Source organism: Centropristis striata, chromosome 10 (genome assembly GCF_030273125.1).
Source record: "Centropristis striata isolate RG_2023a ecotype Rhode Island chromosome 10, C.striata_1.0, whole genome shotgun sequence".
Taxonomy (NCBI): Eukaryota; Metazoa; Chordata; class Actinopteri; order Perciformes; family Serranidae; genus Centropristis; species Centropristis striata.
The window spans coordinates 15,505,181-15,529,406 of NC_081526.1; the positions used below are offsets into that span (position 1 = coordinate 15,505,181).

Here is a 24,226-nt window from a genome sequence, read left to right on the forward strand (position 1 = left end):
GCATGAAATACAGTGCTGGTGTCAGAGTATGACATGGGTTGAAACGGTTTTCTTTCCTTAAGTTGCAGACAGTTTATTTGGAACAATTCACTAAATTAAATTTTTAAAAAGCTCTGTTCCGCATGAATATTCTCACATCTTTCAGATCCTATGTAGTTTACAGTATTAAAAAAGCACATGCAAGGGGTTCGGGACGAATTTGAGCTTTCCTAACGTAGCAGATTTTTTTTATTTTTTATAACCTTCTCAGACCAATAAAAAGCAGCTTTGTACAGATTTCTCTGATAAACCTAATACAGAAACAAGTAGTTAATCAATTATGTGACTGACAAACACTTTTTATAATTTTATTCAATCAAAAATATTTTCGCATGGTTAATTTAGCAGCTGTTTCTAGCTTTTGATTGTATCCCATGATAAGGTGACAGAGTGCCTAGTTGTAATTTAATTCTACAAGTAAAATTTTAAAATGTTTTTCTGAGCACTGAATCCATGTTGGCCCAAGATTTGCAGAAAAAAAGAAATGCATGTGAGGATTTGTTTCTTATTACTGTTAATATCTTTGGCTTTTGAGCAATTGCTTAAATTAAAAAAAGAAAAATAATTATGTGTTGCAGCACTTGATGTAAACACTAATAAAAGTTTTATGTTAAGGCAAAGGTACCTCTTCATATGTAATCTGCACATAGGGAGGCTTCATTGGCAGATGCCAGTACTCAAAGTTGTAGTAGAGGTAGAAGCTCTTGTCCAGCACCACCTCTTTATAAGCCTCCAGCAGGCTGATGAAAGCGTCTACAAATGATTGGTGCGGTCTGAATGTGTGGTAAAATTTAAGGATGTCCGCTGCCAGGTTCTTCAGAGCGGGCTGTCCGAAGATGTCGCTGTCGTTGCCGAGGAATGTGGGCTCCCCGCTGTACAGATAGATCTTGGTGTAGTTGGTTTGTGATCGGCTGGAGAGTTTGGCTCCCAGTTCAGTCAGTTTCCTGTATGTGCGGTGGACGAACTGGGAGCAGTCGTAGGACTCGAACCACACCGTGGCGTTAGGCCCGGGGTCGGAGAGAACTGTCCAGGTTTCGTAGTAGATCCCCGTCTCGTTGTCGTCCTGGACCCAATGGGCCATGTCATTGAACTGGTTCCCTGGATGAAGATATGAAGGATGAAAATATTTTTAAAACCAGGATTGAAAATTGTCCTGCAGGAAGTCAGTTTCATTTTTAAAAAGGTAATTAAAAAGTAATTGGCTACAGAAGCTGGGCACTGTAGTTTTAAAGAAAAAAAAACTGTACTCAGATCGGTAAATGGGTAAATTGTGCATTTGTGGGCAACTGTAGGTGAAACTGATAAAAATAAACTGGAAGAACATGGAGAACCATTTCCCCAAGTGCCACGTGGGGCTTTTTATTGTGTTTACAATATTTTTAGGCCTTATCTTTTACTTGTAAACAAAAAATAGCACTGTTTTTACATTTTCTTCTTTGAGCAAATATAGAAATTTACACATGTGAAGTCTCACCTGTAAGTTCTCCTATTTTCTCCAAGGTGCCGTTTTGTGACCAGTGTAAGTCATCGATGCCTTCGAAGAAGCAGGCAGCTCCCTGGTTGCACCAGAAAGGTGCGTAGACTTCAGGTCTGAGGTGAGGGAAGGTGCAGTTACCCAGCTGAAACAGCTCGTACCACTCCATGGTGTAGTTGGCCCCTGTTTCTGAACTGCTGAAGCCGATGGCATCGTGCATGATGTGCTGTGAAACAGAACAGAAACATATCAGCTCTCGTTTGTGGGCAGACATGATGTACAGCTGTGCTATGAATAAAGTCACCAGTTGCACTTCCATTTTACCAGCCACCACATATATTTAATAACTGTCAGTGTCAGTTTAAACATGTTTTACCGTCTACAGGGACACAACGGTAATTTACTCTCAATTTTAGATGATATTATCATCAATAACACAAGAAATATCAGCACCAATTATGGCTATTTTAGTTTAGTATTATAAGTATTATAGCTTTTTTTTTTACGATAAAATCTGCATTTCAGGAGTTATATAAACTTTGATGAACACAGGAGAACATACTTAATGTAATTAAGTAAAATTAAATGAAAAACAAAATCTGTAAATAGTGAGGAATTTCATTTGAACTTGAAACCACAATGAGAAAATTTTAATTTGTCTAATCAAAACTACTGGGCCCGCAGTATGGAAAAATATTTTATACATTTTGTTTTCAAAAGGGAGACTTTTTTGACACACTTTTATTTAAAAGAGATTGGAATAAGGTGCTTTTTGTTTTCATCAAAACTTGTTTTCATTAAATTCAGGCTTACTAAACTGTTAATAATACTACTAATAATAATAATAATTGTGTAAAACATAATACCTCTCATACCAATGCAACCCTTCTACCAAGAAAAAAATTATCAAAATAGCCCATAAAATCATACAAACAAACAAGTAAATTCTAAATGATTTTCTTTTTGAACAACAACATGCATACGGCACATTATATTTAGACTTTATTGTAATTTCAGTCTAGAACTCAATAATGACTCCAGAGTTGAACTACCAGCATCACTAGGTTGTTTGATGCATTTCTTCAGACTCTGATAACCAAACCTCTGACCTCAGTGTACTGATGGAGAATTGAATATCAGCAACATGTTTTAATTGAAAACAAAAGGATTTATGTACTTACAAATTTCCCCATCAAATCTCCATACTTGAATTCCCACACGGGTGTTTGCAGTCGGTAAACGGAGATGACGTCGCTGTCTCTCATGTAGGGAATGCGTCCATCTCTGTCTCCAGTGGGACAGAACGGGTAGAGAGCTTCACAGTAAGAGTCTGCTGCAGGACGACTATCAAACCGTCTGTGGATGTTGATTAATATACTTTATTAATCCCACAAAAGGAAATTCATTTTTTTTTCATTGTATTGTAAATATATATTTCCACAAATGCAAAACCATGACCCATACACATGCCTCATTTGAACCAGTGGTCCAAGTCTGAAGGGCCTGAACAACTGTTGCCTCCAGGGATAGTAGAACTAGAAGTAGCAGCAGTAATAGTATTATTGATTAATCAATTTGTACATTGTTATTATTAGGGGCTCTGTTGATTGCTCTGCTCTGATTGCCTTTGATCCTTTGATGTGATTACAGTTACAGATACACGCACACACATGCGCGTAAGCGTGCACACTCCTCCAGATACACATGCTTCAAACACACACACGCACACACACACACACACACACACACACACACACACACAGGTAACTTTATAGGATTTTCATTACACACACACACTCTTCCAGATACACATATTTCTCTCTCACTCACACACACACACACACACACACATTTTGAGGTTAAAGGGCATAGGTTGCTGTATAAATAAATACTTGAAAAGGTTGTTGTAGGTGTGCTCCTTGTATATTATATACTATCATAACATTACTAGTATTAATTGTTTGAAATGAAGAATCTCATCATAGTGTACACACACCGGCAGTAGCCCCCGTGGCCCTTTCAGAATTTCCTCAAAGGAAATTTTCTAGTAATATTACTCTAATCCTGAAAAGTAAAGTAACTTGCAAAGTTATCAAATAAATTAAAATAATAAAATTAAAACGAATAATATTTCCACGTCCAAGTACAAAGTAGTTGAAAATATAAATACTCAAGTACTACAAGTACCTCAAATTTGTACTTAAGTAAATGTACTTAGTTACTGGTCACATCCAAAACGTGTTGTAAATGACCTCACTGAAATTAGATTTCTCACGTGCTTTTACTGTCCAAAGTTTCTAAAGTCATGTGAACGCACCAGACGTAATTTGATAACTGCCTTCAGCTAAAAGTCCACTAAAAAGTCCAATACTACGAATACAACACAAACCCTTATTTTGAGGCATAGTTGATCAGAAGTTAGGCCAGAAAGTTGTTCAACATGTTCAAACTTTCTCCAAACAGATACTTGTTTTCTAGCTGTCACAGCGCTGCAGAGCAGTACGGAGAGTTGACCGTCTCCTCACCTGTAGGGGACGGGCCACTGCTGCTTTCCATGACTCCTCCACAGCTGAGCACCAACATGAAGAAACAGGAGCAGGTTTAAACACACAGCAGCCTCCCTGTGAGTCATGATGAAGTCTCAAAAACTGACAAAAAAGAGATTAAGTTACGGAGACAGCTCTCCCATGATCCTTCCCCTCTGAACACACTTCCTCATCACTGGTCACATGACTTTGTTGATGAAACAAAATCACATGACAGGAGTGACTGCCGATAAAAACTTATTTATCCAGTATATGCCAATAATAACATTAGAAAAAAGTGGACATAAGTTTATACATTAATAAATGTACGAATTAATAAATATATTCATAAACATTATGGAAAAAATAATAAAGTGAAGTATACGAGTTAATGAATGTAAATATAAATGAAGGACATATAGATATAGAAGTAATTATGTATTTAAAAACTATATAAACAGAAAATATGATATGAAAAAATAATTATAAAAATAAATATAAGTAAAAAATAATATGTATTGATCAATTTTTAATCGATTGTGCTCATTGCCCGTTATTTACACTATTATTTCTCTTTGTTTTATTTCTTAAATATATTATGTTAGAAATATTCTGTTATTCTGTCTCTGGTGTCTGTCTCTGTTGACAAAGGTCACTATCTATGTACCATGTACCATTTTTTTTTATTTTAATTTTTACCATTTATACACGCAAAAACAGCAGAATAAATGATAAACAATAAAACAACAAAACAGTCTATTTGCATGTAAATTAAAAATAGTAATAGTTTTCATTGTAGAAAGAAAATTCACATTTTAAAAATGGTCTAGAAACATCAATGGCACACTGTGATAGCTCCTATGATTTACCTTTCAACTGGCTTTCTCAGCTTGTCTACATATATATAAATCACTATGAACATACACGGATAAAAGCGTTATTGTCACACGAATGATCTCAAGTTAAAACATTTTAGAACCTCCTCAGTGAGAAAACTAAGAAGTTCCTAAGACATACAACATTTTTTAAGAAAGAAATGCTGAAAAGCATTGAAGAACATTCGTAGGAACATCTTTTTTTCTTCTTAAGAATTTCCTTAAGTTTTATTTCAAGAACACTTAGCCCCCAGGTTTCGACACCAGATGGCGCTGAAGCATCGACAAAAAGCCGGTTAGTGCAGAAAAAGAATAAAAAACCGTAGAAGAAGGTGCTCTCCGCTGACAGTCCGCCATGCTCACCCTGCTGCACCACTGTGGTCGTAACATACTGACTTTCAGCACAATTCAGGCAGTAAATAAAAGTTACTACAGCTCACAGATGGCTAAGCGCGTGGCCGTGGTGCTGGCGGGCTGCGGAGTTTATGACGGCAGTGAGATCCACGAGGCCTCCGCTGTCCTGGTCCACCTGAGCAGAGGAGGTGCGACTGTAAGTTTAACACTCATCTGACCTGCAGCTACTGCTGCTGCTGCTGCTGTATGTTGACAAGTTTTTGTAGTGTGTGAGATACATGCATATTCGTATTATCAGTAGATTCCTGTGTGCCCTGATACAGTGCAACTTTGCTCTTTTATTGTTTTGTGTTTTATTGTGTGTCTGTATGTAAGAAAGAGACAACATAAAGATAAAAACACTTGCTGCAGGCTTTGGGGTCAACAGGCCAAACTGCTCTCTGCCTCTGTTGAACTTGTGCATGACTTCTATTTTGATTACTTCCTTAATTCATTTCTTTCTGAATAATCCAAAAAACGAACCATAATGTTACATGACTGGTCCAAAAAATATATATATTTTAAAAGGAAGAAATGACATGCATAAATAAATAAATAAAACGCAGTACACTTGAATTCAGGTAAAAACATTTTTTTAAATTGATACAAAAAAAGGTAAATAAAACAAGAAGCAGGTGATTCAAACAGAACTATTCATTTTATCAATTGCCTATTTTTTTATTTCTGATAATTTGGGTATATTGGGGTATATTTTAGGGTTTATTAGTTTATTTATCAAGAGTTTTAGTGTAATTTTGGCAGCTTATGTCCTCAATACCTCAATGAGAGGATCGGCTTCTCTTTTTTTGGCTTCTTTTATTCATTTTTATATCATTGCAAATTGAATTTATTTTGGTTGTAAAATGTTGGTTTGAGCTTACATTGATGTTTTTCCTATTTCACATTTAATTAAAAAAAAAAGTCCCTTTGAATTTATTTGTTTTTGTGCTCATTGTGTCTTTTTTTTAATGCTGTAAAATGTCGATCTTCATTTTTGATTTATTTATTGCAGGTAAACATGTTCGCCCCCAACATTGACCAGATGCACGTGGTGAATCACCTGAAAGGCGAACCATCTGAGGAGAAAAGAAACGTGTTGGTGGAGAGCGCAAGACTGGCCCGTGGAAACATCCTGGACCTGTCCAAGCTCAGTGTCAAAGACCACGACGCTGTTATATTCCCAGGTTTGTCAAAGATAATCTCCTCCTACTGTACTCCATGAGACTAAAATTGATGGCCATTTTTTAAATCATTTTTATTCCTGATTAAAAATGTTGTTCTTGATCTACCAAAGAGTGCATGGAATGACTTAAATCATCACATTTTTGCAACGTCTCGTAGGTGGTTTTGGGGCAGCAAAGAACCTGTGCACATGGGCCGTGCAGGGGAAGGACTGCTCCGTTAATGACGAGGTGAAGGCTGCGCTGCAGGCGTTCCACGGGGAGGGGAAACCCATCGGCCTCTGCTGCATCTCACCTGTCCTGGCTGCCAAGGTGTTCCCCGGCTGTGAGGTCACCGTCGGCATCGAGAATGATGACAAGTGAGTCTAACTCTTCTGAGAAATACAGATACTGTTTGTCTCAACCCATTAAAGCCGGGAAAGCGGATAAGTCGTTTTGTAGTATTTGTATATGCTCTCAAATACTTTTTGAATTTAATTTCTATCTGCTACAGAGGCTGAAAAATCTATTATTTAGTAGAAGCGTTGACACTTCTGTTGAATTTCCAGAAAAACTTCAGGTTTTAGGGGGTTATTTTTAAATCGCCCAGAGGTTTTACAGGCAGTTTTTTTTACAGGCGTTTTAGGCCTAAATGGGTTAAAGTCGGCAAGCACAGACTCTGCTGCATGTTGTTTTTAAGTAAAAACAAGTTATTCAATCTTAAATTAGAGAGCAAACAAAAAAAGATGGAAAATTATTAGAGAAACTCTGTTGTAAACATGCATTCCCACCATTTACAAAGCACAAAGTTTCTTGTCAAATGATGGACCATAAGTGCAATCTTAGGTGTAGTTACTTTGCATTTCACCTGCAAATAATGTGGTTCAGATAATCTCATAAAAAGGAAAACAAAGAAAACCGCTTCATAAACAAAAAGCCTGCCTAAAATGTTGGCTTGTCTTATTTTTGTAGCCTGAAAGCCCAAAAAATTGTGATAAACTGGAATATTTAGATGTTTAGAATTAGGAAAAGCTTTCATATTCGATAAATAATAGCTAAAAGAAATTCATTCCTACACTATTCTTTTAGTATAGCCCTAAGTATTCCGGTCACGATAACACATTTTTAGGACAATATATTTTTGCAGAAACTATCATCGTTGGATTGATGTTGTTTTAATTTTATAACAATATTAGAGCATAATAAGTACACCTTTTTCCACAGCAATTCATTTTTAAATCTCCAGAATATTAAGCATTGAAATTGCAATGTGGAAAAGAAATATTAATATATCCTAGATAAATAAAACATAAATGAATAAACTACAACAAAAACAAATAAAATAGACTTTCAGGCTCTGTTAACAAAACATTGCACTGAGATAAACCTTATGTATTATATTATTTTATTATTAAAATAACATATAAACAGCTGGAATTGCTGCCTGGGAAATATAGCCTTTTTCGCCAATTTGTACTGCCTGTCAAACATTTGCAGCATTACTTTAAACACAACACAAAAACTCACGCATGTAAACGACAATATATTGAGTCCAGAAAAAAACTACCGTGTCCATTTTTATTTATCAAACGATAAGTCAAAATATTAATTTTTGTGACAGGCATAGCCCTAAGAGCATTGCAATTCTCTTCACCACACATATTCTTTCTGTATGTGAAATAATAATGTGAAATAAACTCTTTTTTTAAAGCATCTTAAACACTGTGTGGTGCCTCTTCTCTCTCAGGTATCCCGACACTGCCGGCACCGCAGCCGCCATCAACCAGTTGGGCTGTAAGCACGTGAGTAAGAGCGTCAGCGAGAGCCACGTGGACGAGAAAAACAAGCTGGTCACCACCTCCGCTTTCATGTGCAACGCTCCAATACACGAGATATTTGATGGGATTGGATCGATGGTGAAGGATGTGTTGAAACTTGCTTGATTGTATTAATACTCCAAAGATGGTGGAAAAAGGAAGAAGAGAATAAGGGCTGTCGTTTTAGAGAGCTTAACAGTAGCACTTCCAGATAAAATATGTTTCTTGTAGTATTGTGCACTTCATGGTCTGATTAATTTTGCAGAAATCTAAGACGGACTCAATGTTATGGGATTATATTGTGATGCAGCGGATCAGTAACATAATGGCAAATGTAACCATTTAAAAAAAAAAATCAACAGCAGCTATTTTATTGTACAAAATACACAATAAAATAAAAATTTCAATTTTTCAGTTCTTTATTTCTGATTACATGGAAGTAAAAAAATATGCATATAACATATTTACATTATGATTCTTCAGGTAAAAAAACCACACTGAAATAAACAAAGTAGACTTAGAATGCTGATTCATGATTTACCTATAACACAATAAGTGTACATGACTGTACTATGGAGGAAAAAAAAACATTAAGATGCACTTGAATATGCAATCAAGTGCTTTTGTTATGCTAAACTTTTCATTTTTACATTTTATATATAATGAATAATAAAAGTATATATACTTAGATATAGTTTAATAGACTGCATTTAAAATATTAAACACTTCTAGTGGAGAAAAAAGTTGGAATTATTATTATTATTTTTTTAAATACTGCAAGTGGACAAGTACACTGACATTAATATGTCCGTTGATAGCACCTTTAGTACATTAATCATAATATACTTGTATGTATATCTACTTCAAGGTTACTTTAAAAAAAAAAAAAAAAAAAACTGGGTTGTAAATTATTTTACACTAGGGGTGTCATGATTTCTTGATCTTTTTGAGTTACAATTATCCCAATCAAAAGCAGGATATGTTAAATCGGAAATTTACCATTCAAATTGAAAATCAAATCATGGGTTTAGAGAATCCTGACACTCCTACTTACACACACACACACACACACACACACACACACACACACACACACACACACACACACACCACTGTATAATCACACTGTTCCTGTGCTATAGAGCTGCTGGTGCTGACTGCTTGTCATGCTCAGATATGAACCCAAGACCGAACACTCTCTCACTTCCTCAATGTTTCCTATCACATCGATCACACCCTCCACTCCCTCTGTGCACAACACTGAAGAAGCATTAACGCTGAACTTCTCCACCAGGTCCTCCTGACTCAGTGGCTTCCTCCAGTGGCCATAAAAGGTATCACATCTGGCTGCAACACTCTGCCCCTGATGAGTTTCTATTTCAACTTCACAGTACATCTTGTCAAAATTGGGTTGGTTATCATTTGGGGTCTCGACTTTCACGTTGGACAGGAGCTCCTTCAGAGCGGGGCGGTTAATCTGAGCCTCACTGAAGGAAGACACTGTCACTTTGTTATCCAGCAGAGCAGAGCAGGCGTTGAACTGGAATGAGTGCCTGGCTTGGTGCTCTGTTGCAGGTAACGGGCAGTCAACATACTTGGATGGAGGCACTCGTAGTGTGACCTGCCTGATCTGGCTCACGTCAAAATGCCTGACTGTACTTTCAAGCTTTGCTCTAGCTGCCAGCGCTGCATCCACAGCCCAGTGCATGCCCAGGTGAGCAGGGATGCGCTTAAAGGCCACGTCCTGCTCTTCCAGAATCCATTTAAAGTGGCGAGAGGCAGAAACTGCCATTGCTGAGGGGCTGTAGTCCTTGTAGTAAACGCCAAACCCCCGGTTCAAATCCAGAATGGAAGGATTCCCCGTCAGTCCCATCTGGGCCAACTGAGCCGCCTCCAGGCCTCTTCGAGCAGCGTTGCCAATATGGAGAGGTTTCGTTTGTGTGGCAGCGTTGGCCAGGGGAGCCCCGGCAGAGGAGGCTGCGATAGCAAGAGCATGGCTACACTGTGCAGGGGACAGACCCAGGAGCTTAGCTGAGGCCGCAGCGCTGCCCATCACTCCAACAACACTGGGAGGGTGGAATCTGAGAGGAGGGAGGAAGATAAAAATAAATCAGTTATGAATATGAATACTTTATTTTTGGATAGGGACAGTGCACATTAATGAACATCGATAAACATTTTTGTAAATATGCCGGATTATAGCAAGGCTGCTAGTTTGCATCCGTAGTCCCTAAAAAATTAAAGATAAATACAAATATAAAAGACAGCAAGTACATAGGTAAGATACAAATAGAGTAGATTAGACAACACAACACATAGCAGACCCAGACAGGATATAACTGCAATAAAAAGTAATGTTCAAGTCGTCTCAAGTCCAGTTAGTGGTCACACTTTAGACAGTTCACCCCAACACCAAAAATCTGTACAATAGATATTTTTCGTCTTAAGGATAATGGAACTATAAGACACTTGGCTTTTGATGCTCAAAGTGCCAAAACAAGCAAAGAAAAACTCAACATCAGTGTTTCTTCCCAGAAATCATGACCTGGTTACTGAAATTAATAGTCACAGTAACAGTCATTGTTGTGAGCATTTTCATGTTGGAACTACTTTCTATTTAGTATAGTTTTTATATCCATGGTGGACACTGAGTTATATTCTCTTTCAACCAGGATTTCTTAGTGTACTCTTGTATGTAATTCACTCTATGTAAAGTCTTATTAGTCTTTATCTGGACCCTGTGTCCGTAGTAAAGTTTAGATTGAGTGAATGAATTGGCAGATTAAATTATAGTGAGGATAACTGTTAGTTGGAGCTCTAGCTGAAAACTTTCTTTTGTTCTTTCTACTTTTTCTTCAACAGATGTCTCAAACCTTTTACACATCATGAGGATTCTGTGTCAAACCCTTATGTCTGCAGGTACTGTATGTGCTGCTCAAGGCATAACCCCATTAAAAAAATATATTTGAGAAATTTGACAGCAGCTTGTCTTCACAAAAAAAAAATCTCCAGAACTTGCAGGTTATTGAAACTACTTTTTACTGAATAAATATTCCTTATGAAAACAGCTGACAGTGAGCTGTATGGATTTTTACAAGGTGAGACTTTTTTTTTTGAAGCGAAAGATGTTTTTGTGGAATGTCGATTTTCAATTCTGTGAGACCACAAACTAGAATTCATACACCACCTTCACCCATACAATCCAAACTTCTGCAAGGACAGATACCAGTAGAGGTAGGCGTTGTATTTTTAGTAATTTAGATGAATAACCCCTTTAACACTTATAGTCTGTGTTATTTGTTAACGTTCATATGTAGAGTGCTTTGAAAATGAATTTCCCCCTGGGGACAATAAATCTAATGTAGCCTAAGTATTTCCAGTGTATATTCATTTACAATAACACAGCAAAGGTGCACATTAATGTGATCCAGAACTTCAACAGTCAGATGTTCGTTAATATAATTAAATATCTCACCTCTCAGGGATGTTGTAGGCTTCTCTGGAGAACCTCAAGAGTCTGCCCTGTACCTCGATACCAACATTGAAGGCCAGCAGCAGATCCAGACCAGAAGGCTGCCTGGGCAGTGTCTCTGCTAGGGCCAGCAGGGCAGGAAGCACAGCTCCTGACGGATGAGTAGCAGGGTGCCAAGTGTCGTCAAAGTCCATGGAGTGAACCTATTACCGTGTGACAGAATGGTTAATCAAACCATAATATCATGTTTTTACATATATTGTGATGCAATTATTTGACCAAGCTTACCGCAATGCCGTTGACAAAGGCAGCGTAATGAGGAGGAAGAGTTATCCTCGATTTACCCCAAACACTGCTCCTCTCGACAGACGTAAACAACTGCAATCAGACAATAATGACGATAAGTGTGCAATTAAATACGGTTGCAACTCTAAGCTCAGCAGTGACGATCCTAATTTCCAACAAACAAAATTATGAGTTCATAATAGAAGCATGAAAGGGACTGCAGTTGTAATTGGCCTATTGAAGAAGCGCTGGAAGCAGACTTATAATGTCAACATTTCATAGAAAAGGAAATCAATCACAGTGCACAGTAGTTCAGTTAGCATAACTGTCAGCTGTAAATGATATTTGACAATCAGAAGTTAAATATTTTAGTTTCTGATCAACACAGACAACTTCTGATGAGGCCAAAGAAACAAAGATATGACGATGCTCACAGGTTAAAGAGAGGTAAAAAGTATATTAAGGGTTGACAGATATTACTAATAGGTAACAGATGACGGAAGCTGCCTAAATTAAAAATATATAATGACTTATTAACTGAATATGCCAGTAAATGTGCCAAAACATAATATTAAAAATAAAAATGTGACATAAATTAATCATTCTGTTTTAATTGGCTTTATTCAAAATGCTTTAATCAAATCCCCCCTTTAAAAAAAACTTTTTTTAAATTTAAGTTTCCCTTTAATTTATTTGTTTAAATTTTAAATTAATTAATTTAATGTTTAATTTATTTAATGTCTTCATAAAATGTATTCATACAGATATTTGTCTAATAATAGTCTCTGTTATTTTCTTTATAATACATATACTAATATGTATTTAGAATTAAATATGTTTTTAACCCATATAAAATAAAATTAAAAAAGTTTCCATTGTTATCCTAATCCTATTTCTTTCAATATTATGTGAAAATCAAATTTTTTCCATTAGATGTTCAATGTTTTCATATGATGCTTTTATATGTCACATCTTAGTCTGTACACCCTTAAGTCAAATGGTTTAGCGTACCTGGCTGTATGTGAGAGCCTTATTAAAGACATCTGTCCTGGTTCCTAACAGACCAACGCCCAGAGAGTCCAGCATCATCCTTTTGCTCCTGCTAATCACACCATCTGTCAGCTGGGCGCTGTTGAAGGCATGGATAGCAGCTCCAAAGCTCTCTGTAATACCCTGGAAAGGTGAAACGGGGACAGTCAGATGCAAACCTCTCCACATACGGTACAGTTGTAAAGAATCCAAATAAAAATATGCTGCATCTGTATATCTTTAGACCCCAAAACACTAAAAAAAATGTAATTTAAGAAAATATGTAAGTCTTAAAGAAAACAGTAATACCTTGCGCAGCATTGTTGTAGCTCAACAATGTCTTCAAGTGACCAAACATCCATGTGAATCCGCCTTTTATAGGTAGTTACACTATCTGAAGGCTGGTCTACCAAATTTCCAAAGTGGCAACAACAGGATGAGGAGAAGTCTGAACTTTCACAATGACTGGACATAGACTTGGGTTTGTTTCCCTTATTTTAAACATATTGACAAATCTCTTGTTCATGATTCATTTGAATTAAAAGCTTAATGCAGCTTCAGATATCAAACAACAGTTATAATTAGGGTTGCAAAATTCCCGGAATTTTCAAAGACGGAAACTTTCCATGGGAATTAACGGGAATTAACGGGAATTAATGGGAATTAACGGGAATTTATGGGAATAAACTGGGAATTTTCAAAATTGAAGGTTGGCTCTTCTTAGGGAACTTAAATATAGTTGAGGAAAGTATATTTTAGCATAATCTTGACTAAAACAAACAGATGCCATTCAAATACACTTGAATATCCATGTCAGTCCTCAATCAAACCCTAACCCACACAAAGGTTCGCAACAGGCTCACAAATGTGAGAGTGGAAAAGCTGGTTGGCATTCGCGCAAACCTAAGGCTCTTTGAGCCTGACACAGAGCCATCCTCAACAAGGCTGGAAAGTGACACTGAAGAGGAAGACTCAGAGTTGGATGTTGAGGAAGGGGACATGTTGTTGGATGTTGATGAGGAGCAGGAAGAGTCTATTGACTGAGCAAAAATGCAGAGGATTGCTTGAAGGAAGATTTGCATGTTTAATGGAACGTTTTGGAGGAAGAGTGGCATTTTTCATTTAACATTTTGAATGGGACTTTGTGGAGATTTTTGGATGGGGGGGGGGGGGGGGGGGATGCATTTTTGAATGAGTGGGGTTAGGGGATGGGTGATATTGAACCCAACACTCCTGTTTTTGTTCATCCATGAAACAAGTAATTAGAACGTGTTCTACTCTACTTACAAATAAATCTGTTGAAATATCTGTTGAAAACATTTTGTATGGATGTTTTCTTATGACTTTTGCTTATATTTATGCTTGTATATAATATATTCCCAATTAGTTCTCATAAATTCCCATTAATTCCCATTATGGAATATATATATATAACATAATACATATATATATTATATATATATAATATATATGGAATATTTCCAAAATTCCCAAGCTTAACTTCCCATGGAAATTTACCGGAAATTTTCCAGAAATTTACCGGAAATTTTCCGCCCCTTTGCAACCCTAGTTATAATACATATTATGATTGTTGTCTTTGACACAGAAAGGTTATTAAAAAAAGGAAGTGCAGAGTCTCCAACAGTCCCTTAATGGATATAAATAGTTCAGGAAATGTGTACCATGGAATTATTGATTAAACAACTGATCTGCTGTCTTTCACAACTAGTTTTGATATGACAGACGGTGGAAATTCAGCTCCCTGCAATGGGAATTTTGAACAGGGAAATGAGTCGCTGCCAAAACTCTCAGACAATCACATGACAAGATGTGTCAATTTCAAACAGCTGGGAAATGAATTGCAAGTCAACATTTTTGACTGGAGTCGTGATGTAATGTGCTAAATATGGCCATTGACCCATGGGTGGAGTATGACAGCATGCCCCCCTGGGCACAAATATGCAAAAGGTCTCACTATCTATAATTCATTGTTTTGTTTTTGTTTTTGTGTTTGTTGACATTTTGTTTCTCTTTTGATTCATTTTGAGTCTTTTTGAATAACCTGTATTCCCAAAAAGTTGGGACACTGAGCAAAACATAACAAAAAAATAGAATGCAATGATATGCAAATCCTTTGCAACTTACATCCAAATAAATACAACACAAAGACAATATATGGAATACTCAAACTGTACAACGGTTTTGTAAATATATACACTTATTCTGAATTTGATGCATTTTTTTAAATTTATATTTTACACAGCATCCCAACTTTCAGGGCAAGGAATCAAGGCTGTAGATGGTTTTTTTAAAAAAGATTCTTGTTCACTATCCATGTCAAATTTGGTTTGGAAACATGCCTCCAAAGAATATAAATGCTGTTTTCCTTTCCCCCCTCTTAATTTATGTGTATCAGAATCCGAAGCAAATATTGTTTTTATACTTCCCTTCCAGTGGTCTTTGTATGTATTTGGGTTTTTTTGGCCTGAAACTCCTTCAAGCCACCACATAAAACACACTTGTGCAGATGCATTTATATTACTTATTAATCCACTTCCAAACAGTATTTCTTGTTTTTAACCAACGGAAGACATCATGCTAAAGTCCTGGCTTCCAATATGCTGAACATGTAATTACAACCTGTTATCGACATAAAATGTATTTATTATTTTGTCCAAGTTATCAAGGATCACATATGTTCACATAGTCACATAATAAGAACTTCTTTTAGCGCTGGTCTTCTAAGAGATAGAGTTAAGGTACAGGTTGGGATTAGGCAGGTAGTGTTACGGTTTATCTCATATAAGTCTTCAGGGAATTAATGTCATGCAGAAATGAATCCAATGTTCTCCTCATAAAAAAAAAAGTTGATCAGAGTGTTTCTGTTCTTGTACATCTAACATTGTGAGTGTCAATTTTAATTTTAAATCTTATGAGTTAGTGTTTTTGCAACTCCTCACTTCTTCAAAGGGCTGTTTCAGGGTTACGACTGTGTGTGTGTGTGTGTGTGTGTGTGTGTGTGTGTGTTTGTGTGTTACTGTAGATGGCTGCATTTCCATCAGAGTTGCAATGGGTGTCACTATTTCCATATTTTTCAAACATTTCTTGATTTTACAGCGGATCAACTAGGGCCAGCTGAATTGTTACAGGTTTAGAGTGTTCCTGATTTGGACAAAATAATGAAAATTCATAAATAAATAATCATCACAAGGTGGGCTACATTTATATTTATGTGAGACAAAACAGGAAAAAACAAATGACACATAATGCTATGTGGGTGCTTGCTTCAAGTGATCCTTGAAGAGATGGATTTGCTCTCTCTCTCTCTCTCTCTCTCTCTCTCTCTCTCTCTCTCTCTCTCTCACACACACACACACACACAAAGACAGAGATGTAGGCACTGACGCACGGGATCGCTTGCTTAGCCCTATATTTCTGCCAAGACAGTCATGTTATAGTTAAATGTTAATTTTACAGTCACCCCCCCAACCCCATATCACGCACGCGCGCTCACGCACGTGGTAAGCCCAGGCTTCATAAACAAGCCGCTGCCACTTAGTTGCTCAGTATTTCCACTGATCCCACATCAGTGCAGCGGCTCAGAGAAGATGGCACTGGCCGACACAGAGCGCGGAGTGTCCAGCTGCGGGGACTCGGGTTCCCCGTTTTCAGAGATTATTGAGCTAAATGTCGGCGGACAGGTTTATGTCACCAGACACAAAACTCTCATCGCCGTGCCAGACTCGCTGCTGTGGAACATGTTCAGCAAGAAGTCACCCAAGGAGTTGGCGAGGGACAGCAAAGGGCGCTTCTTCTTGGACAGGGACGGGTTCCTGTTCCGCTACATCCTAGATTACCTCCGAGACCTGAATTTGGTCCTCCCGGACTACTTCCCGGAGAAAAGTCGACTGCAGAGGGAGGCTGACTTTTTCCAGCTGCGGGACCTCGCTAAGCGCCTAAGCCCCCGGGTGAGTAAGGACAATTCAATCAGCGAGGAGATCAGCCAGAGCGACACGGAGGAGGGTGCGCAGCAGTGCGGCTCCTCCAGCGGCATGGAGACTTTACGCGCCATGTCGGTCAGCGGGGCGATGCGCTCCCCGTCACTGGACTCCAGAAAGTCGGGCTATATCACGATAGGATACCGCGGCTCGTACACCATTGGCAGAGACATCCAAACCGACGCCAAATTCAGGAGAGTGGCGCGCATCACGGTGTGTGGGAAGACGTCTCTGGCCAAAGAAGTGTTTGGGGACACGCTGAATGAGAGCAGAGACCCGGACAGGCCTCCAGAGAGATACACATCCCGATACTATCTCAAGTATAATTTTCTGGAGCAGGCATTTGACAAGCTGACAGAGGTGGGCTTCCACATGGTGGCCTGCAGCTCCACAGGCACCTGCGCCTACACCAGCAATGATCCAAACGAGGACAAAATTTGGACAAGCTACACTGAATATGTCTTCTGCCGGGATTAACCAACAGTAAACAAGTCGAGTTGATGTAAATAGACATTTCATGACCTAGAGGGGAATGTCTTTAAATAGTGTTGCATTTGCTGTGTTGAATGGTACTAATTGTAAAGGACGAGTGACTGCAAAAATATTGCTCCATTATTCTGAGAATAGCTAAATAGCAGTATTACCACTTCTGTGGTCAAACCAGAGACACAAACTGCCATTAAACAGAGTCTACACAAATTAAAAAATGGAATTTAAATGTTCAAAGTGAATAGAGCATCATTTGAGTTTGACACACCCATCCAAAAGTCTTGCGTGGGAAAAAAAAAACACCAACAAAATGCCATCATCTCCACCTCATATAACTGCATATCAATGTTTCAGTCATATCTGACTCAGTGCTGCTTGTATTGAAAGGCATCCAAGAACAGACAAGCAGCAATTAGTATTCAGTGTCATTGTTACTTCTAGGCTTGCTCTATCACATGTTTGACCAAGTTTTTGTATTATCTAATAGGCTCTTATACAGTTCTACAGTTCAGTTCTATCACTGACATGGTTGTAAGTGTATGTACTTGCTTGGTAGACTTGTATTTGTTAAACTTGTTCAGATGAAATAAAATCTTGTACTCGGCTATTCTCAGCCCCTTTTGCCAATCATCCTATCTTCCTTCCTAATGTCTGCACAAAGTGTACAGAATAACGTAATGCTGGCATTCATCTCCCCCCTTTCAACCTTTTCAACTTTACTCAGCGGGGAATCAAAGAGTCGGCCTCAAAGAGAGATGCCCTACCCAGGAATGCCAGCCCATCATGGCACTGAAGCTGCCACCTCAATCAAATCTGTCACACAGTTTTTACCCAGAGGAAGCACAGAAACTGAAAAGCGGCAGTATCTGTTCTTATTGAGTTGAAAACCTTGACCGTGAACTTCCCTTGGCTCTGCCTTAGTCTGTCACACTGCATCTATTTCCTATTCGACCTCGCCCTGTTATTAAATCACACAAGCAGAAAACCTCCACGCCTGAATATAGTTTGCATGTAAATACTGTAGGAGGGTCCGTGTCCACCTATCCATTTTGTCACACAAATTTCAACTGCATGCCGTGTGGATGCAAATAGTGCAGCTGCACACACATGATGTCATTATCATTTCAAGTGTAAATAATGAAAGGGTCCAGCTGCACACAAATAGAAGGGTCTGGTCTGCCAGGGGGAATGAATGGAGAGTGGTTTGGTGCACCTCTGCCGCAAGAGCAGAATTATTTGACTGCCGAGTGTACAAGCCAGGCCTGGATTATGTATTTCATTCAAACAGACACGATGAATTGGCCTTAAATTTAGAGGCATGGGTGGGACAGAAAACCATGCAGGGACTTATGGACCAGAGGCAGTGATGTAACCCCTGCAGGGGTCCTGGGACATCCTCTCAAAGGGAACATCTTTGGGTTTCATGTGCTAAATAAAAAATTCCGGTTCAATTTGGCCTATAAAAAGTTGGAAAATGTTCCATTTGGACCGGAGCACAACATATTTTTGGGATAGTGATCTGTTTGTGGAAGATTGTGGATACATAATGACTCAAAATAAGTTTACTGCAATTATCTAGGTAGGTCACAGAAAAGCAGGCATAAAAAATAAATACAATGATGGCTGAATTCCATTTAGCTGGCTCAGTTGGAGGGTCCTGGCTTTGCCCATGCTGGCTCACTGTTACACCGTCATGACAGTCAAATTGTACAGTGACTGGCATACCAAAATGTCTGGTATAAAGAAATGCTGTTGAATTAATGGTTAGCTTCTACCTCTAACAATAAATTAAGTTGTTCAATGGCCTGGCTCTACATGAACATTAACATTAGGGCAAAAAATAAGACATGGAGCTGAAAGAGCTTTGTGTGTTGAAATTACTCAACTAATTTGTCATTTAAGTATTGGTCATTTTTTTAATGCTTTTTTCTCACTGATTGACTTGTTTCCAAGAAACTTATGATAAAAATACAAGCAGATTTACAGATCTGTTGATTAAATCAACTAAATGAGTGTGAACCTTAGTCAAGGACAACAATATACTAAAATTTACTGGTGGATGGTTTTTAGTTGAACCCACAAAAACATATGGCAGTCTAACTAACCACAATCCCGATGGGTGACAATCAGCAGAGGTAGCAGCTGCAGTAACTGAGATGATTCTTCACAAAAACCTGCAGTAATATCAACAGTGATTAACTCAATAATATCTCACACTGTAAATCAATAACTGAGATATTTTCACACACCTGCATATATGTAAATTATTCTTTGTCAAATAGGTGTTTTTTTCCAACAAGCTGACCTTTTGCTTGAAATAAATTCCTAGACACTCAGAATGAAACGATCAGGACAAATACAAGATGTCTCATAAAATATGATCAAACAATCACATTTTTGATTATGAGTTCAACACAGTTTGGTGTTCAAAGGACTGCATCTGAATTGCATTTGAATTTGAATAATGATAATGACAAACATTGCATGGTCCTTTGATAATATTCAAATTTGAAAATAGACCTGAAAGCTTATATTAAATTTCTTTGAGATATATTTTTAGTGGAAAAAACACCAGATGGCAATAATTACTCTGTATCAGCTTTCATGAGACCAAATGCAGGGAAACACCCTGGATCAGTCAGCAGGCCGTCACAGATATCAGCCTACAAACAATCACTGACTCACACCCACATTTACACACAGTACAGTATGAGTGTCTCCACAACACTTGCATGTCTCTGGGCCGTGGGAGGAAACCCACTCAAACATGTGCAGCAAAGGCTGTCATTCAATTGTTCAAGCTGTTGCAACACATGCAGATGCAATCCCATTAAGCACTTGTAGAAATTAAACAACCAGTTTAGAGAATGCAGGATTTTAAAACCTCCCCTAGGGAAGCTTATTATCTGTAATTTGAATTAAATGATAAGATGCAACAAATGAGAGCCCATTCAGATATAGAGACATTTTGTGTTTTTACTAGTCTCCACTGTAATTTTATTCATTGCATTTACATTCTGTTAATTCTTCATTAAGACTAGACTGTGTTTCGTCAGGTATATTTATATACTAGTCACGGTATTTGACTGTGATTTGTTATTGACTTGCCATTATTTGTTTTGAGACGTAATGAAAAACACTGTGTAATGAGAACTGTTATTACAATATGATAGTAAACCTGAATGATTGACTGACAATTACTTAATATTGTGCTACCTTTCAGCAAAGTGGGAATGCAATAAATGGGTTGTCAGGTTTTTCCAGTGGGAGTGATGATGGGATAACAAAGAACAAAAGAAGGAAGCCGTGAGACAAAATGAGTCAAGGACTGAAGGAAAATAGCAAGATTGAGAGAAAATTACTTCTGATTGTCAACCATTGTTACTGCTCTTTCCCCATATGCTCTGTTTGTAATAATTCTCCCAATTACCCCTCTCACGTGCGCATGCTCCGTGTTGAGCTCCCCGACATGAACCTCAGCAGATCAGGACTGTTTGAATTCCAAGCATGGGTCCAGGATGAGTTTCGGCTTCCTGAGTTATTTTAGATCAAAGTCGCTTTCATTAGCACATCACAACAGTAACTCCGGACCAAAGGCTTCATTATTCTAATGAAATTCCGAGTCAGAAATATATTTAAACTTGACTCCACAACAGGGGATATGCTCAGAAGAGGATAGTCCCCGCTGTTATTAGAAAGCATAACATTATAGTGCTTCACGGGGTGAAAAGGCTCATGGTGTTAACAGAGCCCAGGAGGAAAAAGAAAATGTACCAGCGAGTGTGATATTATGCAGGGGTCTTCATTCTAATGCCATTTTTCATGCCAAGGACCCCTTAGCTGAAAGAGCTACAAAGTAAGCTTGTATGCAGTGGTGAAGGAAGTATTCAGATCCCTTACTTTAGTAAAAGTACTAATACCACATTGTGAAACATTCAAAACTTACTGAAGTAAAAGTACAAAAGTATCAGCATCAAAATGTAGTTTAAGTATTTTATATATAGTACTTATTATGAGAATTGACATACTTAGATTGTTATATATGTCGTAAATATATTATTAGATTACTGTTTTTGATGCATTCATGTAAGCAGCATCTTACTCCTGTCAAAGTTGGAGTTAATTTTCACTACTTAATATACTTTCAGGTGGTTTAATTTATTAACATGTGTAATCACTTTAAATTAATCATGTTTTTATGTAAAATCTTGACCTGAAAAGTAACTAAAGCTGTCAGCTAAATGTAGTGAGAAGAAGTACAACATTTGCCTCTAAAATGTAGTGAACTATAAGTATAAAGTTACAAATGTGGAAATACTCAAGTTAAGTAAAAGTACCTCAAAATTGTACTTAAGTACAGTACTTGAGTAAATGTACTTCGTTACATTCCACTTCTGCTCGTATGATTGAAAGGATTAATTATGGGTAGCGCAACAGCTAGTCAGTGTTCTTTACATTTTTTTTGGTTTGTTTGAATAGGACTATTTATCTTTGCTAGTAGTATGTTGGATTCATACCAATATATATAATTTTAGTGTCAATAATTCACTATCTGATCAATTGTTTCGGCTTTTGTTCCAGAGTTATTGCATTGAATAATGGCCAGAAAATTTAATTATTTTTTGCGGAATTTGTCATGATGAGCATATAAACATATTAAGTGAGGACACATTGACCTCAACAGTTGACCTCCAAAATGTAATCTGTCAATCTGTGAGTGCAATTGGATGTTTGTGCCAAATTTGAAGACATTTTCTCATGCCTTTCTGAGATTGCTTTCACAAAAATTCCTTGAAAGACAGCAGATTTGTATGCGAGTGTCAGGTTTACTGTCAGATATTCAGGTTAGAGAGGATGATCAGGTTCATAGAATTAAGATCATAAGAAGGATGAAAACGGATAATATAACCTTAGCTTCAGTTTATCATACAGTCGCTGAATAGAGAGGGCAGGAGCTAAATGAGAGCTTGGCATGAATAGGAGCCTTCTCACTATTATGAGAATAACAGCAGCAATAATATCAACAGAAATATTCTATCAGTGATAATAATCATCAGTCTGGTCCAGAAGGACACTTCAGCCAAAGATAGCAGAGGGCAGCAGCTCGAGCCACTGTAGCCAGTTTGTGTGTATGTGCCTGCATCTAGATACAAACTTAAATTACGGAAACTAAAATATTAGACAAATATGTGATAAAGAAACACACTGCCCTGCCGAGCCTTAAGTGTGATGTCTTTGCCACAACTGATAGTGTTATAACACCAGTAACATCATTTAAAGTATGGCAAATGATGTCGCTGAGAGAGCATTCAATTTTCTTGAGTTTCTAATGTGCATCGCAACGACTGCAAATGTCATCATTTGTGAACAGCAGCATCCAGACTGATGTAATGTGCCCTGATCACCTGAGCCGCTGCTCTATCCATTCATGTGGCCATTAAACCTCCCACCTTTCATGCCAGTTTTTGAAAATTACAGTCATCAAATAGAAAATGCTCTTTTCCACAGCTGCTTTATACACTGAGACCACTTGTCTCACATGGAGGACTTTCATTTGAGTGTTCTCTGCTTTCTCCCTAGTGTTACTTTGAATCAGACGTGCTTTTAAGCAAGCACTACATTTGCTATCTGCTAGATGCTCTGCACAGTTTTAATTCCTGTGTTGCTGTATGTGACTGCAGAGACCCTTCATGCCACCCGCACCGAAAACTGAATTTATGAACTATTTTTGTCTTTGCATGTTTGTACTTCCAGATAAAATGTCTCTTTCCTTTCTCAGTAGAAGGCATCACATTCTTCTATGTTTTGGAAACAACAAAAAGTGCTTATAGGTTTTACAATTTTCTTTAAATTATGCATAACGTCATTTAATATATAGAACAATGTATTGAGAGTTTCTCTTTTCTCCCTGAATCTGGGTGTTGTTACAAGTTGTCTGAGTCATCCTGTGCATGCAGACTTGGTCCACAATGACAGGGTTACGTCTGCACGAATGTGGTTCCCATTCGAGTGGTATTCACATAAATTCAGAGGATTTGGTTTTGGGAGCCATTGCAGTAGTTTCAGGTTTTCCACATCTGGCTTGGTTTTGAGAATAAGCCTTTCTGTGTTTAGGAGACTGAATTACAGGGTGCAGTAGCATAAATAATAAAGGGGGAAAGTATCAAGTTACATGCTTACATCTGAGTTTAGAAATAGGCTTAAATAATGTATTATGTTTTACTCTGGACAGAAATGTAAAGCAGAATCAGGTGAAAATTGGAAAAACTGCAGCAACAGCTCTATGTGTACTGGTTCAGGACATTACATAACTGAAATCACTGTGCTACCAGGGAATAGGCAATCAATTCTTAACAGATCTTTATTCACCTAAAGGCAGTTTTAATTATATAGCCCAATATCTTAAATCACAGATTTGCCTTAAGGGGCTTTACAATCTGTAAAACATACAACACCCTCAGTCCTTTGACCCTTGCTTTGGATAAGGAAAAACTCCCACCCAAAAACCTTTAACAGGGATAAAATGGAAGAAACCTTAGCAAAAACCTTTCCAAACTTGAAAAGAGGACATTAAAAACTGAAAATAGGGCCAACAACTCAGACACACAAGCCCAATTGAATCAGATCCTTTACACAGATAGAACGAATGAAACAAACACACAGAGGAGAG

The 24,226-nt window shown here is 37.7% G+C and overlaps 4 protein-coding genes across 4 annotated transcripts; 2 read left to right on the forward strand and 2 right to left on the reverse strand.

Annotated features, from left to right (window-relative positions):
- Nucleotides 1-333: 333 nt before the first annotated feature.
- Nucleotides 334-4,239, reverse strand: cln5 (CLN5 intracellular trafficking protein). Its single transcript, XM_059342638.1, has 4 exons — nucleotides 4,039-4,239; nucleotides 2,695-2,869; nucleotides 1,514-1,739; nucleotides 334-1,137 (listed from the first exon to the last, which is right to left on the reverse strand). The coding sequence occupies exons 1-4, from the start codon at nucleotides 4,143-4,145 to the stop codon at nucleotides 650-652; spliced, it is 996 nt and encodes a 331-aa protein (XP_059198621.1). The 5' UTR covers nucleotides 4,146-4,239; the 3' UTR covers nucleotides 334-649.
- Nucleotides 4,240-5,226: 987 nt separating this feature from the next.
- zgc:162944 (uncharacterized protein LOC569993 homolog) lies at nucleotides 5,227-8,882 on the forward strand. The gene is made up of 4 exons (XM_059343475.1): nucleotides 5,227-5,463; nucleotides 6,319-6,490; nucleotides 6,648-6,846; nucleotides 8,214-8,882. Exons 1-4 carry the CDS (start codon nucleotides 5,269-5,271, stop codon nucleotides 8,407-8,409), a joined length of 762 nt encoding a protein of 253 aa, XP_059199458.1. The 5' UTR covers nucleotides 5,227-5,268; the 3' UTR covers nucleotides 8,410-8,882.
- Nucleotides 8,883-9,044: 162 nt separating this feature from the next.
- Nucleotides 9,045-13,390, reverse strand: acod1 (aconitate decarboxylase 1). Its single transcript, XM_059343473.1, has 5 exons — nucleotides 13,379-13,390; nucleotides 13,052-13,213; nucleotides 12,044-12,133; nucleotides 11,759-11,958; nucleotides 9,045-10,364 (listed from the first exon to the last, which is right to left on the reverse strand). The coding sequence occupies exons 1-5, from the start codon at nucleotides 13,388-13,390 to the stop codon at nucleotides 9,404-9,406; spliced, it is 1,425 nt and encodes a 474-aa protein (XP_059199456.1). The 3' UTR covers nucleotides 9,045-9,403.
- Nucleotides 13,391-16,571: 3,181 nt separating this feature from the next.
- kctd12.1 (potassium channel tetramerisation domain containing 12.1) lies at nucleotides 16,572-18,169 on the forward strand. Its single transcript, XM_059343474.1, has one exon. It carries the CDS (start codon nucleotides 16,678-16,680, stop codon nucleotides 17,542-17,544), a length of 867 nt encoding a protein of 288 aa, XP_059199457.1. The 5' UTR covers nucleotides 16,572-16,677; the 3' UTR covers nucleotides 17,545-18,169.
- The last annotated feature ends 6,057 nt before the right edge of the window (nucleotides 18,170-24,226 follow it).

Excerpts from the sequence above, each read along its gene's own strand:
- cln5 (XM_059342638.1), bottom strand. The coding sequence starts at position 4,145 with ATGACTCACAGGGAGGCTGCTGTGTGTTTAAACCTGCTCCTGTTTCTT. Across the intron at positions 1,740-2,694 it reads GAGATTTGATGGGGAAATTT|CACATCATGCACGATGCCAT; the intron begins GTAAGTACATAA and ends TCTGTTTCACAG. Across the intron at positions 1,138-1,513 it reads GAAAATAGGAGAACTTACAG|GGAACCAGTTCAATGACATG; the intron begins GTGAGACTTCAC and ends ATCTTCATCCAG.
- zgc:162944 (XM_059343475.1), top strand. The coding sequence starts at position 5,269 with ATGCTCACCCTGCTGCACCACTGTGGTCGTAACATACTGACTTTCAGC. Across the intron at positions 5,464-6,318 it reads TGAGCAGAGGAGGTGCGACT|GTAAACATGTTCGCCCCCAA; the intron begins GTAAGTTTAACA and ends TATTTATTGCAG. Across the intron at positions 6,491-6,647 it reads CGACGCTGTTATATTCCCAG|GTGGTTTTGGGGCAGCAAAG; the intron begins GTTTGTCAAAGA and ends AACGTCTCGTAG.
- acod1 (XM_059343473.1), bottom strand. Across the intron at positions 12,134-13,051 it reads AGGCTCTCACATACAGCCAG|TTGTTTACGTCTGTCGAGAG; the intron begins GTACGCTAAACC and ends GTCTGATTGCAG. Across the intron at positions 11,959-12,043 it reads CCTTTGTCAACGGCATTGCG|GTTCACTCCATGGACTTTGA; the intron begins GTAAGCTTGGTC and ends ACACGGTAATAG.
- kctd12.1 (XM_059343474.1), top strand. The coding sequence starts at position 16,678 with ATGGCACTGGCCGACACAGAGCGCGGAGTGTCCAGCTGCGGGGACTCG.